The sequence below is a fragment of the Haliotis rubra genome, unplaced genomic scaffold (genome assembly GCF_003918875.1).
Source record: "Haliotis rubra isolate DU_JTF1 unplaced genomic scaffold, ASM391887v1 Scf324, whole genome shotgun sequence".
NCBI lineage: Eukaryota > Metazoa > Mollusca > Gastropoda > Lepetellida > Haliotidae > Haliotis > Haliotis rubra.
Genome location: NW_025766996.1, coordinates 601,282 through 618,858, shown reverse-complemented (window position 1 = coordinate 618,858; position 17,577 = coordinate 601,282). Strand labels below are relative to the sequence as shown.

General features: G+C 41.2%; 1 protein-coding gene across 1 annotated transcript in view; it reads left to right on the top strand.

Moving 5' to 3' along the window:
• LOC124283902 overlaps positions 1 to 17,577 on the top strand; it is a 79,897-nt gene that overhangs the window by 47,377 nt on the left and 14,943 nt on the right. The window contains 7 exon segments of the mRNA XM_046719939.1: positions 10,023 to 12,341; positions 12,343 to 12,969; positions 12,971 to 13,514; positions 13,973 to 14,131; positions 15,044 to 15,055; positions 15,379 to 15,437; positions 16,765 to 16,942. Of these exon segments, the coding sequence (XP_046575895.1) occupies positions 10,023 to 12,341; positions 12,343 to 12,969; positions 12,971 to 13,514; positions 13,973 to 14,131; positions 15,044 to 15,055; positions 15,379 to 15,437; positions 16,765 to 16,942 (3,898 nt within the window).

Here is a 17,577-nt window from a genome sequence, read left to right as displayed (position 1 = left end):
GCCCCTTTCTGTGGGGCTACAACTATTCAGTTTGATTCATTGAAAATCGAATCTGAAACCTTAGGTTTAATTTTTGATAAGCATTGTCACTATTTTAATTATTTCCACATAGCCATAACATAATTTTGACTTTAACTTGAGCAGTTTCAAGCACTGAAATAAGACAAAACATGATTGGTTGACGCCGGCTAACTATTCAATGAGAATTGTCTTAGTAAACATCGCCAAGTTGATGATGGATTTCATGCTAAAAAAGCTGACTCTGAGAGTTTTAATGAAATCTGATGTTTGTACATGTATGAAGAATCAAATCGAAAATGATCGAATCGAGGTCTGGGTGAATCATTGTAGCCCTTACCTTTCGAGTGTCCCCCTATGGGTGTTGCTGGAATATTGCTAAGAGAGGAATAATACTCACTCACTTACTCATATTTTTGTCAAATATCATGACAAGGAGATACTATAAGTGGCTTGGAGAAAGATGGAGATCAGTGATGAAGTTTTGTTTTAGCTCCTTTGGAAAAACTACACTAATTACCTATATTTGAGGGGTGATAGGGTAGCCTAGTGGTTAAGGCGTTCGCTCGTCACGCTGAAAACCCGGGTTCGATTCCCCACATGGGCACAATGTGTTAAGTCCATTTCTGGTGTCCCCCGCCGTGATATTGCTGGAATATTGCTAAAAGCGGCGTAAAACTTCACTCACTCACTCACTCACTCACTCACTCACTCACCTATATTTGAGGGGTGGTAGGGTAGCTTGTGGTTAAAGTGTTTGTCACTCATCCTTCAAAGGCCTTGGTTTGATTTCCAACATGGTTACAATGTGTGAATCCAATTTCTTACATCCCCTTTGGGATGTTGCATGAATATTGCTAAAAGAGGAATTAAAAAGAAATCACTCACTCACTCATATTTTTGTCAAATAACATTGTGTAAGAGGCTTGATGGAAGATCGAGATCAGTGATGAAGTTTTATGTGAGCCTGTTTGGAAAAATCATTAAGATACCTTTACTAATTTCCTGTATTCGAGGGGTGTTAGGGTAGCTTGTGGTTTAGTCTGTCTCACAGTCCCTGAACCACATTATTTTCCCTACTGCCAAGCCCTCTCTGCAATGCTAAAGCCCTAAATAAAACAAGTCTAGATTTCCTCAGGTTCTGAATCTCTGGTCTCCCTAGGGCTCCTTTTCAATATAAATGGGCTTGTTTGTTACTATCAAAATTATATATATTCAGAGACTAAGCCTTAGTCTACTTGTGGTTATGTGTTCATTCTTCATTCAAAGGCTTAGTTTGATTCCCAAAATGGTTACAATGTGTGAAGGCCATTTCTGGTGTCCCCACTCACTCACTCACTCACTCTAATTGGGAAATGGGGGCCTATATTCTTTCCTGGAATACCTATACTACTGGTACAGTCAGTGTTACTAATTTCAAACAATATATCTCCTTATCAAATGGTTATCATTCCTGTTGTTGTGTAGAAATGCTTTTGACAGGAAGCACTGGAACCAACTCTCTAAATATTAAACAGTTCATCCCCAGTGAACAGTAACAATCCAAAGGTGTCAGTATGTTAACTGAGTTATCTCCCTTTGTGTGTGACCCTCTCAAAATGTCGGTTCAGTAATGCCAGCGGACCTTCCACGCCTGCCCAGATCAACAATGTTTTTTGTGATAATGGTTGAAGAGGTTCATTCCAGTACATAAACTCCTGTCCTTAGGGAGATCCTTGTCGGGAGATCCTTGTCGAGTGTACAGCTCCTCCCACTTAGTGTGCATCCGTCGGGGACAAGTTGATGGAGCTATTTTGGAAACTGAGTCAAGTTTGTTTCTCTGTGAAATAATTAAATTCTGTCATTAATGTATCCCGTAAGAAAGAAATAATGTCTCTTGCATATGTATCTGGAGTTATTTGTGTTGCATTCCTTACACAAAATAGTGGCTCTCAAATTCTTAGTTTGAGTGTTGCCTGTGACAGAAAAAACAAAACTGTTAGGGAGGTAGGGTAGCCTAGTGGTTAATGCATTAGCTCATTACGTCGAAGACCCGGGTTCGATTCCCAAAATGGGTACAATGTGTGAAGCCCATTTCTGGTGTCCCCCACTGTGATGTTGCTGGAATATTGCTAAAAGCGGTGTAAAACTAAACTCACTCATTCACTCCAATTCTGTTAATCATCAGCAGATGGGTACCCGGTAGGATGGGATAGTATTGCAGTTTAACAACCAGTGTGAGTTGTATACTTCCCCGGGAGTCTACCAAAGTATGTTGTTCATGTTAGCATGATGTTTGTCACAACATACTGTGTATATATACTTCTCATCACTCGGTTGTAAACACTTTCAACGCGTGATAATGGTGTAAGAATCTGCACCAAGACGCCACTGTATGCAATAACCAAGAAGTTGTTATCCATTTAGTCGTATGCTTTATCACAGAAATATGGTTTTATTATAGTTTTACAAAGTTCTCCTTCTCAAAGACCAATATTTTGTGTTGTACTGATATTTATCTTCCATCTGTGTCAGAAAGTTGACATCTGATTGGTTCACATGATCTTGAAAGTTAAAAAAAAAATATAACCTGATGATTCCACATTTACGACAGACCTATTTTATTTCTTGTTTTATGAGTCCGCGTGTCATATTTTTTCAAGAATAAGAAAAAAAATAAAAATGAATTTTACCTGTTCAAAAAATAAAATCCTAATGTTTTTATCAGCAAAAAAATGTAAACTTACAAGAAAATCTTGCCCCATATACACTTCCTAAATTGCAAAAAGTAAAATACTTTTAATATTTAATAGGAATGTTACTTTGACTGGTGATTTTTTAAATATTTTATTTTCCCTCCTGCCTTTAGGTTTTCTGAGTACAAAAATCAGTAAAACAAGAAATATAATTGGTCTGTCGTAAAAATGGAATAATCATGTTTTTGGGGTTTTTTAACTTTCAAGATCATAGTTCAACTCCTTTTTACAGAATTGTTTTGTCTTGTTCTCAAAATTTGGCTAACCTTAAGTGACATAAAATATTACACATACCTACCTTACTACTATATAGTTTGAGTGATGAGACCACAGTATAAACAAATAAGGGGTGGTGGGGTAGCCTAGTGGTTAAAGCGTTCCCTCGTCATGCTAAAGACTCGGGTTTGATTCCCCACATGGGTACAATGTGTGAAGCCCATCTGTGATGTCCCTTGCCTTGATATTGCTAGAATATTGCTAAACGTGACGTACAATTAAACTCACTCACGAAACAAATGACTTGGTGGATACGGTCTATAACTGATTGGTTATGATAGAGATGTATCCAAGCTCATCACATTGGTATTTGATGGAGTGTCTGGATGCGTGTGATAGTTGGACGTTTTATTCCCGAACCCGACAGGTGGCATGTAGCCCCAGTCCCAATCCCTGGGGAGTGCTTCGTGATGGCCATATAGTTACACCATGACTCATCTTCCTTCAGCCGTGCGATACGCTAGTTACTATCCACCGTGGCAGTATGCAAATCACTATCTGCTGTGGGATAAAGCAGTTTACACTTATCGGATCATTTCCTCCATCAAAGATAATGCAGCGTAATGGACGTAGAACAGATGGTTGTTCTGATAGTTGTCAAGGAAGACATTGTCGCTGTACAAGAAGCGAGTTGGATGGTATTTGGGTCGGTCTTATCTCAAGTCAGTAAGAACAAGTTGGATGGTATTTTAGTCAGTCTTAGCCCTAAACCACATTATTGTCTCTTCCACTCAGCTTTCTGAAAGTCTGTGGTCGCAAATAAAGCAAGTGGTGATTATATCCAGGTTCGTATAAGACAAGTTTATGGATAGCAACTTCTTGTTTATTGTATAATAACAACATTATTCAATAAACAAGAAGGTGCCATCCATATACTTGTCTTATATATTCACCAACTTCTAAATGCCTCTCAAGAATCATATACAGGTTTACCGGGGTTCAATTTCAATTTGAATTTAGTAATTTGTTTCTGTCAAAATCATGTGTTAGAAGGGCTCTTGTGTGGACTTTCTCTGCCAGAAATCAAACTGGTCTTTGGGTTCTTGAGAAAGCACTTCAACCACAAAGCTACCCTAGACTCTCATCTTTGCCAGAGGTGATTAAACTTACCACATCTTCGGTGTTGTCGATTTGGTCGATTACTTGTCTTCATACCCTACAGCATGGAGCGATGCTCATGATATTAATCACTGGTTTGTCTGGTGAAAGTAGGTTATTTACAGACTGCTGTCGTGTCGCTGATATTGTCGAGGAGGCGATGACAAAACTTTATAGATGATCACCTTCTTTTTTTTCACAATGGCAACAGTTCGGTAAAGATCCTTCCACTGTTTTCAAGCATATAAGACCGCCTCCGTGGTGTAGTGGTTAGAGCGTCCGCCTGGAGAGCGTAAGGTCGCGGGTTCGATCCCCGACCGCGGCATACCAAAAGACGTTAAAATATGGTACTTGTTGGTCCCTGCCTGGCGCTCGGCATTAATGGGTACAACAAGGACTGGTCGGCTCGGAGTCAGTATAATGTGTCTGAGTGGGGTATTCATGCTTCACTGCGGCATGGTATCTCAGTGGGCTAGCACTATAAAACCAGCTTCAGTCTGGGCTAGTACAAGTAGCCGCACATACACATACACACACATGCACGTCGTCATATGAGCGAAATATTCTCCAGCGCGACGTTAAACCCAATTTCACCTCACCTCAAGCATATAAGCATATAATACGGTACAAGAATCTATACGAATCTATACCGAAAAGTCACCATTGTGAAAGTAACGAAGTTATCGCTATACCACCAGACCCATGAAGGTCCGGGTTAGAATGAACCTTCAGTAACCCATGCGTGTCGTGACAAGCGGGATCGGGTGGTCAGGCTCGCTGGCTTGGTTGACATATGTCATCAGTTCCCAGATCGATGCTCATGCTGTTGATCACTGGATTGTCTGGTCCAGACTCAATTATTTACAGATGGCCGCCATATAGCTGGAATACTGCTGAGTGCGACGCAAAACTAAACTCACCCACTCACTCTATACCACCAACTTCTAGAATGCCACTGAAACAAATCATTGATGGAGGTGTTAAAAGCTAACAGGGGTGGTGGGGTAGCCTAATGGTTAAAGCGTTGGCTCATCACGCCGAAGACCCGGGTTCGAGTCCCCACAGGGGTACAATGTGTGAAGCCCATTTCTGGTGTGGCCCGCCGTGATGATGCTGGAATATTGCTAAAAGCAGAGTAAAACCGAACTCAGTCAGTCAGTCAGTCAGTTAAAAGCGAACAATACAAATAATAGAATACATTGCTTCTGCTAAGTTTAGCACATCACCCAACAGCATGGATCACTGCTCAGGATATCAATCGCTGGTTTGTTTAGTGAAAGTAGGTTATTTACAGACTTCTTTCTTTTAGCTACAAGTTTAATGAAAGACTGACTGACTGAGTTTGGTTTTTACGCTTTTAGCAATATTCCAGCAACATCACGGCCGGGGACACCAGAAATGGGCTTTACACTGTACCCATGTGGGGATTTGAACCCGGGTCTTCGGCGTGACGAACCAACGCTTTAACCACTAGGCTACCCAACCGCCCCTTTAATGAAAGAGGTGTTGAAAGCAAACAATATACATAATAGAATACATTGCTTTGGTTGAATTCAGCAGATCACCTTACCGCATGGATCAATGCTCATAATAGTAATCACTGGTTTGTCTATTTATAGACTCCTCTCATGTAGGTAAAATATGAGAGAGATGTAAATAGCAACAGTACAAATAATATACTTGACAAATTAAGTTAGGGATATTGGTATTTTTATTATTGATATTTTATCAGTGTGTAAATGAATAAATAGATCAGTATTCATAATTTCAAAATTTACATATATCCCCAACTATTTTTGTCCAGTATAGTACACATTGCTTCTACTGAATTTTGTGAGTGGTAGTGCAAGCATGTCTTCAGTTCAGTGATTCAGAAGAAGCCTTTTGAGTTCTGTGAAGCAGTCGAAGGAAGATAGTATCGGCCAGTTCGAATGACTCATGCCTTTACTTGGAGTCAATAGGCATATTTTTAGCTTCCTTCCTGACTAAAACATCCCCAGATACATCTTTCATCAATTTAAATTCAGAGAAGAATAGCATTCAGCTTGATCGGAGATGTGTTAAGTGACAAGATGCACCAACTTGTTGAATATTGATAAGCTGGTGATCTCGTGCAGACCTCCTTCTGGCTATGGGGGCTGCTCACGAGGCACTTGCCGCCTGATTTGCTTGGAATATAGTGGGCAGAGCATGAGGCTGTTTCTTATCTGCAGAAAAAATAGGCAGTCTGGTTAGTGAATGTTTGTAGATTTAAAGAAAAAAAGAAATGTGTTTAGAATTTTGGTAATATATCTGACAGGAGAATGGGGAGAAAGTAACTGTTTTTTTATCAGTTATCGATTTTCTAAAAAATATTTTAATATTTTTCCATTTCTAGGTTTTGTAAAATTAGGTTTTGTTCAAAAATGATAAAATAAATCACATTTGCCTAGCATTAAAGTTTATGTTCAAGAGTTAGGTATTCCTTTGTTCCAATTCTGTTAGGGCGGTGGTGTAGCCTAGTGGTTAATGCGTTCGCTCGTCACGTCGAAGACCCGAGGTTCGATTCCCCACATGGGTGCAATGTGTGAAGCCCTTTCTGGTGTCCCCCACGTGATATTGCTGGAATATTGCTAAAAGTGGCATAAAACTAAACGCACTCACTCCAATTCTGTTAATCATCAACATATGGGTACCCGGTAGGATGGGATAGTATTGCAGTTTAACAACCAGTGTGAGTTGTATACTTCCCTGGGAGCTGAGAGTGCAAGTTAGGATCGTTGCTCATAATACAATATAATCACTGGATTTTCTGATCCCGACAAGTGGAACATTGCAGAGTGAGATTTCGCACAACAAACACACAACACACACACACACACACACAATGTACAGGGGATATGTTGTAATCTTGCAACAATGAAAGCCAGAATTTTCATGAATGGATTGGAAATTCAAGAGAGAGTCTGACCATCACCACATGTGGTACAGAATTGAGATGACAGTGGAGCTTGCTTGTAGTGAATGAATATTTAATGAGATTGTCAGGTTCCTTGAAGGAACTTCCTTTGATGTTCAATATATATTTGTTTAATTGAAAAAATGAATTATAGGTGTTGGAAAAAATTAGATTCTTGGATGGAAATTTAAAAATTCAAGATGTTGTAATTCTATAAACTTCAATTGGAACAAGAAGCTGATATATGTGATTCCAGTAATAAAATTAAGATGACTCTGATATAATCGAACTCATGTGAGTGGTCGGTGCACTTGTACTCAGGGGGCTATGTATACTTGCTAACCCCAAAAGCTTTTCCGTAAAATCTGTTATCTTAAATGTATGAAGTGTTCATCTCAAGCTGGAGAGAAAATAGAAACAGGAAATCAATAGAATTGAGTCCACAAAATCCTGAGGAGACATTCAACATAATTTTGCATGTATTTTTGCGGTCACTTTTTATGCTGGAAACTGACCTCAAACAGGGAAATGTAGACTAACACTTAGTCTCTGAATATATATAACTTTGATTGTAACAAATAAACCCATTTAAATTGAAAAGGAGACCCACTGGGGAAATCTAGACTTGCTTCATTTAGGGCTTTAGCACTGCAGGGAGGGCTAGGCTGAAGGGAAAATAGTACGGTTGAGGGACTGTGAGATTGACTAAGGGAAATCCTGTTTTTATTTGCTGCCTGCCTGCTGACCATTTAAATCCATTGATTCAAATACTGGTATCTTACATGAAAAAATGAAATCATCTTCAAAAGAAAAAATCATGGGTAATTCTCACAACATACAGATCTTACTGCTTGATTTGTTTGGAAATTATATCACCAAATGTCAGATAGCTTTTTTCAAATTTGAAGGAATTTGTCTGAATCTGAATCTGTAAACAAGCAAAACCAAATATACTATTCACACTTTGCTAAGGATCAACTCATGGATTCAACAGAAAACCATGATGTGGGGTCAAATTTTGTTTAAATATCTAAGCTTATTGTAAGCATGGATCCTTGGTTTCAGTGTGTCATTTCATCTTGTGGAACCCATACCTGCTACTGACAGGTGTTGTGTACTTGTCAGTACCTTGTACCTAATATACTTGATATGTGCAGTTCCTGACAAAACATGAAAGTCAGCGTATCCTTGTAAAAGTGAATGGGTTGGCTTTGACACCACTTTTAGCAATGTTCCATGTAGGGGGCACCAAAAATGGGCTTCACACGTTGTACCCATATTGGGAATCGAACCCAGGTCTTGATAGTGATGAACAAATGCTTTAACCCTGCGAGGGCCTCTGTCGGTTCCTCCTGGATTCTGCAACGAATTTTTAAGAATTCCTCGGCAAATTTAAGCAAATTATGCATCCCATTTTTCAAAATTCTGCAAATATTTCTGCAGTTAAAAACTTGAAAAACCCACAAATAATGCAATTTCAATCTTCAAAAAGATCAAATTTTTTTGGCAGTGTAAAATTCAAATAATATTATTGTAAGGTGCTGAAGAAAATATTACCTTTAATGAATATATCATCTTTATTCGTGAATATTTTGAAAATATCGTTATAACAAATGTCTCAGTTCGTTTTTGTGTAACCAATCATACTTTTGACATTTACCCCTATTTTTCGATTCGGTTAATAGTCAATCTTCATTCAGCTTTCAAAATAAGTAAATTCCACAGCAGAAAAATGGCAAATTCTGCAGGTATGCTGCATAAAAATGCATTTTGCACGGACCAGACGTTTTTCTACATCAAAAGGTAATTTCCGTGATTTATTCTGCAATTGCGGAATCGTCGAATGCAGGAGGGACTGCTCTGTGTTATCAATTAGTGATAAAGGGAGACCCTTGGGTCAAATACCTTAAGAAAAGACAAAGGACCTCAGGACTTGTAATCTCCAACACCAATACTAATAAACTATGATATATACTATGGTCTGTTTGCAGTGAAAACGTACCAATGAATTTCACTTTAAACAAGAAAGTAAATCGAATAAAGTGAAATTAAGATTGCGAATCCTCATGATTTTACCTTGCCAACTGAACATTTAAATATCAGAATTTTATTAAACTTAAGTTGTTTAGCAAACGATTATAGTTTCAAATCGTTATTATTGGTTTGTATTACAAGGGTGTACGCACATTAAATGAAACACCAAGAACAAGTAGGGTTGGTCTAAGTTAACACACTTAACGTTGACTTGGTTGACACAGGTTCCCAATTGCGCAGATCGATGCTCATGCTGTTGATAACTGGATTGTCTGGTCCAGACTCGATTATTTACAGACCGCCGCCATATAGCTGTGATATTGCTCAGTGCGGCGTAAAACTAAACTCACTGATATTAAGGTCTTCATAGTCAATGTGAATTGGTTCCATGTACCCTATACTTTTGACTTAATGGACTGGATGGTCAGATGTCACGTCTTATTTGATTACACGTAATGTATTTCTGTTTCTTGTGAAGAAGCTGGTCAGTTAGATTGCTGACTTTGTGTGCTGGCGATTAGGTTCCTCACTCTGAGAGTGTGGGTTGAATCCCAGATGGGACCCAACTTAACAGAAGTACTAGAATCTGTACTTTACTGAGAAAGTGTAATCCCAAATATAACATTTTGTTACATGTCACTGTGCTGTGACCCATGAATATCCGGGTTAGAATTGATCTTCAGTAACCCATGTTTGTTGTAAGAGGCGACTCTTGGTCAGGCTCGCTGACTTGGTTGACACGTGTCATCGTATCCCACTTGCATAGATCAATGCTCATGCTGTTAATCACTGGATTGTCTGGTCAAGATTCGAACATTTATAGACCGCTTCCATATAGCTGGAATAATGCTGATTGGGTGCATGACTTTCTAATGAATGAACAAACAAATAACATTGTATTATATATTGTCTTTTTGTTTCAGACAACGTGGAAAGACCTGTCTCCCACTCACAGCAAAGGTCAGCTGACCTTGGGAGGTCAGACACCATGTGACAATCATGTGACCCTAAACAATCCAGCTAACTCCGCGACCATCACAATCGATGGAGGCTTCCACCTAGAGCAGGGTCCAGTCATCAAGATGGACTCGAACATCATCACTACCAAGCTGGAGGAGCGACAAGTGTCAACGTTGCCACGGCGATCACGCAATCGCACAAAAACGTGGAAGGACCTTTCACCAACAAAGGAGAAGAACATGAGTTCAAGTTACGGAGGAAGTCCTAAGACGAGGAAGAACGAAGAGAACAGCAACCAGCTGGTGACATGGAAGGACCTCTCCCCGACAAAGGAACCATCATCGCCTGAGAAGAAAAAGAAAAAGAAACGTCCCGAGAGTGGATATTTCTCAAATGATGTGCAGAGTGATGTGCAGGAATCGCGGGAAGGAATCGATGTGTCCTTGTCGGAGAGTGAGAGCGGAAAAGGAAGGTCAACAGCTGCTTCTTCTCCAGAAGACGGATGTTTCAATAACGAGTACTTCTACGACGAAGACTTTATCGTTCAGTTTGATACCAACATCCGCGATGGATCTGTTCCCCGAAGTGAAGGGGAGCCTGAACCGGTTCTACCCTTTCCACATTCTCTTACTGGAAGTTACACACGATTTGGAACTCTGCCCGATTCGCAGCAAGATGTGTTTCTGGGACCCTATGAATCCGAACTGTCTGGCAGTCGGACATCTATGGAAATCTCATCAAGTGAGCGCGAGATGATGTGTTCTAGTGATATGTTAGATTTCAGCAATGATCCACTGTTCACCCCTACCCCGACAGGAGAGCCATTGCCTCAACACTTTTCTCTGGACAGTTTAGGACGTTGTCAGGAGCTTGTGAATAGCCGGTCTTCAACCGATGCTCGTCTTGCAGTTACCTGCTGTCCAAGGAAGGATGAGTACTTCTTGTCGTTTAATGAATCTCAGAGCCATTTTACAGCATCCGAGAGTGAACATTCGTATGTCTCACAATCCTCGTCTCAGGGAGGGGCGAGTAACTCTTGCAGCCCATCGTGCAGTTCAAATGGAGAGGAGGCTGAAGAAATTTGTTCGAATAGTTTTCACTTTTGTCAAATGCAGAACACTGATCCAAGTCAGAGGGCAAGTCGAGCCTATCGGCCTAACAGCCATCAACGCGGCTGCTCCCTCGGTGTAGTGCAGGAACGATCAATTGAAAAGTCAGAGCTCAGTGACCTCGAGAAAGGTCACTGCAGCAAATCTTCAGGTTCTAGTCGGTCACACAGTTGTGGAAGTTTGCGCTCTCCAGCAAGGTCCCCATCTTGTTACAAGTTATCTTCCCATACTGGAACTCTTCAGTCTTTAGAAGATATGCACTATTCGGATGAGGTGAATGCCCAGGCAAGGTATGCAACAAACGTCACATCTTGGAAGCATGTAAAAAATCTGAGAAAGTTTGGTAAACTTGAAAACATGTTAGAGACATCGCGATGCAACAGCTTGCCTGACCTTAGCCATCCTGTTCAACACAGAAAATTAGAACGAGCAAAGAAGCGTGAAAATTTGCAGGCAATGGCCGACAGCTTCCACAATAAACGACATTCCGCATCGCTTCTGGAAATGTACCAGAGGATGCGATGTCAGTCAAATCCTGTGTCTCCAGACACCATGAAAACTGTTGAGCAAATCCTGTTTCCTCAGAATGGCCTGGGTGACGAAAGACTAGGTGATCATTTGCTGTCGGTCTCACGTACAGGCCTTGACCAAGATGACTACAGTGAACATGATTCAGACATTTGTGGATGTGGGAACAGAGGCTTGAGACTTAACATCCCGACTGAAGTGGGTCCTGGTGTCATCAGGAGTCGAGATTCCCGGACCATGTCACCGTCTTTCAGGAGCCATTCGACCGGAATGACCCCCGACACTGTCGTGCTGTGGCAAGGCACCAAGAACTTCGCTTCCCAGTTCCCGCCTAAGACACAAGACTGTGGTATTCAGACATCCATTGATGGGAGTAAAGGCCCCGTTCTGTTGGACCATTCAATGCAGACGTCTCCGAATTCGCCACAGAGAGATCTGATCTCTTTACTAGATGACGTATGTGGTCATGAACCTCGGAAGGAAGTAAAGGACCCGGACACACCTTCACCAAGGAGATGTGTGTCAGCCAATGAAATTAGAGCCAAAAGAACAAACTCTATGCCCAACTTTAAAAGATCTGCGAGTCTTTCTCCTTCGCGAATTGGAAAGAACTCTTTCTATACCCATAATTCCTTGCCCGGATCTTAGCTTCTTGGCATCAGGAATGGAACAAACTCATAGTAACAGCTCACTGTTTGACCCAGTACAGATACCAATCATTCTGCGACCAGTCATTGACGATAGTCAACAGACACAGTCACGACAGACGGGGTCGTGTTCGTGTCAAGGTCACAAGGGTCGTGTGCCAACTCGTGTAGGGGAACTAGCCTCCAGTAGCAGTGGAGTAAGCTCGTCATCATCTTGTTTTGACCCTGGATACGTGGAACCAAGACGATGTGCATCGCTAGCGGCAGATCTCGAACGCATTTTGTTCCTCCCCCCTCATCTGGAGGGTGTACCCAAGTTTGTTGACAACAATGAGCAGCAGACATGTCTACCTCATCATCACACGGACTGTCAGCGCGATGGGGGGGAGCGCAAGTACGATCGGTATGCCTATGAAATGCATCCTGGGAACTGCCAAGTGAATCCAAAGCCAAAGCCTCAACGGCGTCCCCTGACCAGCAGCAGCTCCTCCAACTCGACCAGCTCACTACACCTGGAGGGTCTGTATGCCCTGAAGGAGGAACAGAGTCCTACATCCCCGGAGAAGCCCGAGACGGGGCCGAGTTGGTTCGAGCAGCAACGGCTTCGGCAACATCCATCTGCGAAACTACACTGCTGAAGAACTGTGCTATGGTTTGTCCGACAGCCAGGATGAAAACGACAGCATTACTATTGAGATCTATGAACAGTTTGCTCATGATCGCAAGCCTCTGAAATCCTGTTTACGCAAGAAAGCCAAAGGTTATAGGTCAAGGTCATTATCTAACCCTGACAGTTTGTGTGCTCAGAGTGAAGCACCCCCAAGGAAACCCAGCCGACATTCAATCGCGTGTGATGGAATATTCCCACAACTTGTTGATGAAGAGCAATTCGAAAATGCACAAATTGAGTGTATACGTAACTTCTGTGATGAAGGATTACCTCCCCCTGAATTGCTCCAAGAGACTGAGGTGAACCTGGCAGGGATTGTGTCATCAAGTAGTAGCTCATTTGAAGATTCAAAGGCCAACAAGAGAGTGAGCTTCGCTTCTGAAGTGTCCTTTCACTCACCACAGTACAGCCCTCAGTGCTCCCCAAAGAGACAGGGATCCTCCCCGAAGCCTGAGACGGACGAGGAACAGCTTACCTTACAGATTACAGAGTCTGGTGACAGTAAGTGGGGCAAATATCTGCAGGTCTTTAGGGGGTGGAGCATGCATGGGCCCACTGGGGTGAGGTACACATGGATCCATAAGGATATGAAGTGATAGGGGCATACATGGATCCATAAGGGGTGGGGCATGAATGGGCCCGGTGCAGAGATGCCAACCCCTACGATTTTATCGTATTCATTCGGAAAAAACAACACAGAATACGCGACTACAATAGCAGTAAAAATATAATGGGCTTGGTGCTGACTTGGTCGTTGTCCTCGTAGCTGTAGATTGTTGCTCATCAATCACTGGATTGTCTGGTCCTGCCATCATATTTCAGTAATATTGCTAAGTGCGCCATTTTACAAACGAACAAAATAAGCAAACAACTGGTAAACTGGATCATCCAGATTGTCAGGGTTTAGTTCAGGACACTGCTATGCAGGAGGTGTAATGTTTGTTTTGTTTTAACTCTAGGCACGACAGTCCAGCTTGTACCCAAGCAAGGGCTGTGCAACACAGGACCAGAGAAACCACCACGCCTCGCACAGCAGGCTCAAACCCGGGAATTCAGTCCGCAGCCTATTGGACGCAGCCCAAGTGCGGAATTTGCCTTTGAAATGGCAAGAAAGAGAGGTGAGGTTACTTTCAACCTTGCACAACCCTTTTTGAACATTTATCAACCGAAATAACATATTTAAGCCCGTATAATATGCTTGTATTTTTAAATATTCATCCTCGCCGACTTGTCATGTTATGAAGTAAATAGAGATAATTATGAGCAAGTGTATCATATGACTTATACGAAATGAGTGAAATTTTTTATTGCCCAAGCGAGAGCTAGGGCAATACACAATTTTGCACGAGTTTCGTATAAGTCGTGTGGCACACTTGCAAGTGTGTAATAATTTCTTTATTATCCATTTTATTCATGAACATTTGTGCAGTAAAATACGGCTAAGTAAGTGTGACTGCCCTGTTCATTGACGTCATATTCAATTGTATAAGTGACGTCACAGACGACAAAATAGAGAAACAATGGTTGCTAGGCAAAAGTGATATGTGCACATATGATATATATGACACTGGTTGTGTTTCACCATATGGATGATAATTTGTTTACAAACCCTGGACCCGTCTTTGGACATATTGCAGCTGTTTGATATCTAAGTGCAACTAATTTACCACCTTATTTTTCTTTCACATGTGTTAAAATGTTTTATTGGCTACTGTGATACTATTGAAATTTTGCTATCTGTGAGGTTCCGGCTTAGAACTGGTCTTCAGCAACCCATGCTTGTCGTAAGAGATGACTAACACGGTCGGGTGGTCAGACTCGCTGACTTGGTTGACACATGTCATCATATCCCAATTTCGTAAACTCACAGATAATCATGCTGTTGATCACTGGATTGTCTGGTGCGGACTCAGTTATTTACAAACTGCTGCCATATAGTAGGAATATTGTTCAGTGAAGAATGACAACTTTTTCTCATTCAAGGATGTGTCAGTTGTAAGTTTTCTGATTGGTTAACATATTTGTTACAGCGGTCCTGATTGGTTAACATATTTGTTACAGCGGTCCTGATTGGTTAACATATTTGTTACAGCAGTCCTGATTGGTTAACATATTTGTTACAGCGGTCCTGATTGGTTAACATATTTGTTACAGCAGTCCTGATTGGTTAACATATTTGTTACAGCGGTCCTGATTGGTTAACATATTTGTTACAGCGGTCCTGATTGGTTAACATATTTGTTACAGCGGTCCTGATTGGTTAACATATTTGTTACAGCGGTCCTGATTGGTTAAAATCTGTTAACATATTTGTTACAGCATGTCCTGATTGGTTAACATATTTTGTTACAGCGGTCCTGATTGGTATCAAAGGCAGCAGAAGTCCTATTGGTTTCACATTTTGCCAAGGCAAGGGATCCTTTCGTTAGGATAAGTATTGGCATGATTGGTATATCTTTTCTTGCAGATCTTTCATGTTAGAAGACCCATGTTCGATTCCCACATGGGTACAATGTGTGAAGCCCATTTCTGGTGTCCAGATCTTTCTAGTATCAAAGAATCAAATTGCTGAAATCTACCATGAAATCAACAATGTGATTCGAATCCAGTGTCTTAGGATGTTTTGTGGTCCTCCCTCACGAAGATGAAGTTATAAAGTAACATCATTTTCTCTTCCTAAATGTAAATACATATTTCTGATTGGTCAGTCTTATGTTTCAAATAACAGAAATAGAATTTTTTTAAATAACATTCAAGAAAGATGCACATGTTGGTTTTAAATGACACAGACTTGCTACATCTCCTGGTAAAACCTTCAGTTCTATCATGAATTCAAAATTTGCTCCATTTTGATTGGTCAGGCAGGGGTTATCAAATCACAATAAACACCCTTTCATTAAGACAGTTGATTTGAAGACAAATTTCACAAAAGGTACAACTTGGATAGGTCTTGAAGCTAATGTTGACATGGGGATGACATCATATGCACAAACTATTGATATTGGGTCATTCGAACAAAATGTATAACAGGACTCTTGGTTCTCTGAAATTATCCTGGAAAAATCCTAGAGTAACTGCTGTTGATCTTTCAAGCATAGCAGCTGTAACTGGTAGAGGGGCATGTTCTCATTTCACCTACATCCCAATTCGCCTATAGTCTTAAAACAACATTTCATGGTCTGTAACTGGTAGAGGCTTGTATTTTGCATTTAACCTACGATTGTGGATTAATATATCAGATTCATGCTGTGTGTTTCTAGGATTTCAAAATTATACTTGTGCTTCTGGGTAGCATCAAAGACCTGCATTTCTTTAGACCTTCCTCCTTGATCAAGTTCATGCATTTTTGCTTAACCAAAGTTTTTTCATACCGATGTTCTGCAAAACCTGCTGTCTGGTTTCGGCCTTCTGATTCAGTCAGGCTGGCAGTTAGGATTTTGGAACTTCCCTGTACGAAAATCACACAAAGTTTCTCTTCACTTCCGTCTAATAAAATTGTGATCTTAAATCAACTTCGATGTATTGACCTTACCCCTTTTCGGGAGGCAGTGCGGTAGCCTAGTGAGCAAAGCGTTCGCTCGTCACGCTGAAGACCCGGGTTCGATTCTCCACATGGGTACAATGTATGAAGCCCATTTCTGGTGTCCCCCTCAATGATATTGCTGGAATGTTGGTAAAAGTGGTGTAAACCTTACTCACTCATTCCTCATTTATTCTTTTACGGTCAAAGGTGATATTTTTTGTCTTTCAGTTGCGATTAGGTAGTTCTGCTGAGAACCCTGGGATCAGCAAGTTGGTGGTGGCCCAGCTGTGCCCGGCTATCGAGCATGTGGTGGAGAACGGCATGAAGGCCTTCCTGACTGGCTTCCATGTGTTCGGCAAGATCCACATCACGCCGTGGAGGGTGGCAGAGATGTCTTCAGAAATTGGTAAGTTATAACATTATTAATAGTTGATTAATTTTATTTGAAGGTAACGGCCTTTGTGTTGTAGTCAACCTGGAGAGCAGTAGGCGTCCGAAGCTCCAGGCTGTAACATACCAAATGAAATCAAGAGATGATACTTGTACCCTTGCCTGTTTTGGGGCATTAAGGGAATGTAACAAGAACATGTTGATTGGCATTTAATATATTTTATTTGAGTGTGACGGCCTCTGTGTTGTAGTGTGCTTGGAGAGCAGAAGGTCAGGTGTCTGATTCTCAAGGTCGCAACATACCGAACAACACTAAGGGACCGTTCATAATTTATGGCTGGGGGGTGATGATGATTTTAATGGGGGGTCACCCATTTTGTTCTGGGGAGGTAGGGGGGTCATCAATTTTGTACATATGTACTAGGGGGTCATCAATTTTGTGCATAAAAATATTTGAAAATTATGCGTAAAAAATATCTGAAGGGGAAGGGGGGTTCATTGATTTTGTACATGACAAGCGGGGGGTCACTTTGTACATAAATGTGTTGTGACGTCGGTTACCAAGGGGGCAGACGAGCAAGGTGTAGTGGCGTCATTACAGTGTGACGTCATGCAAAAGTGTACTACAGAACAACATTCTGCCGCAACCTC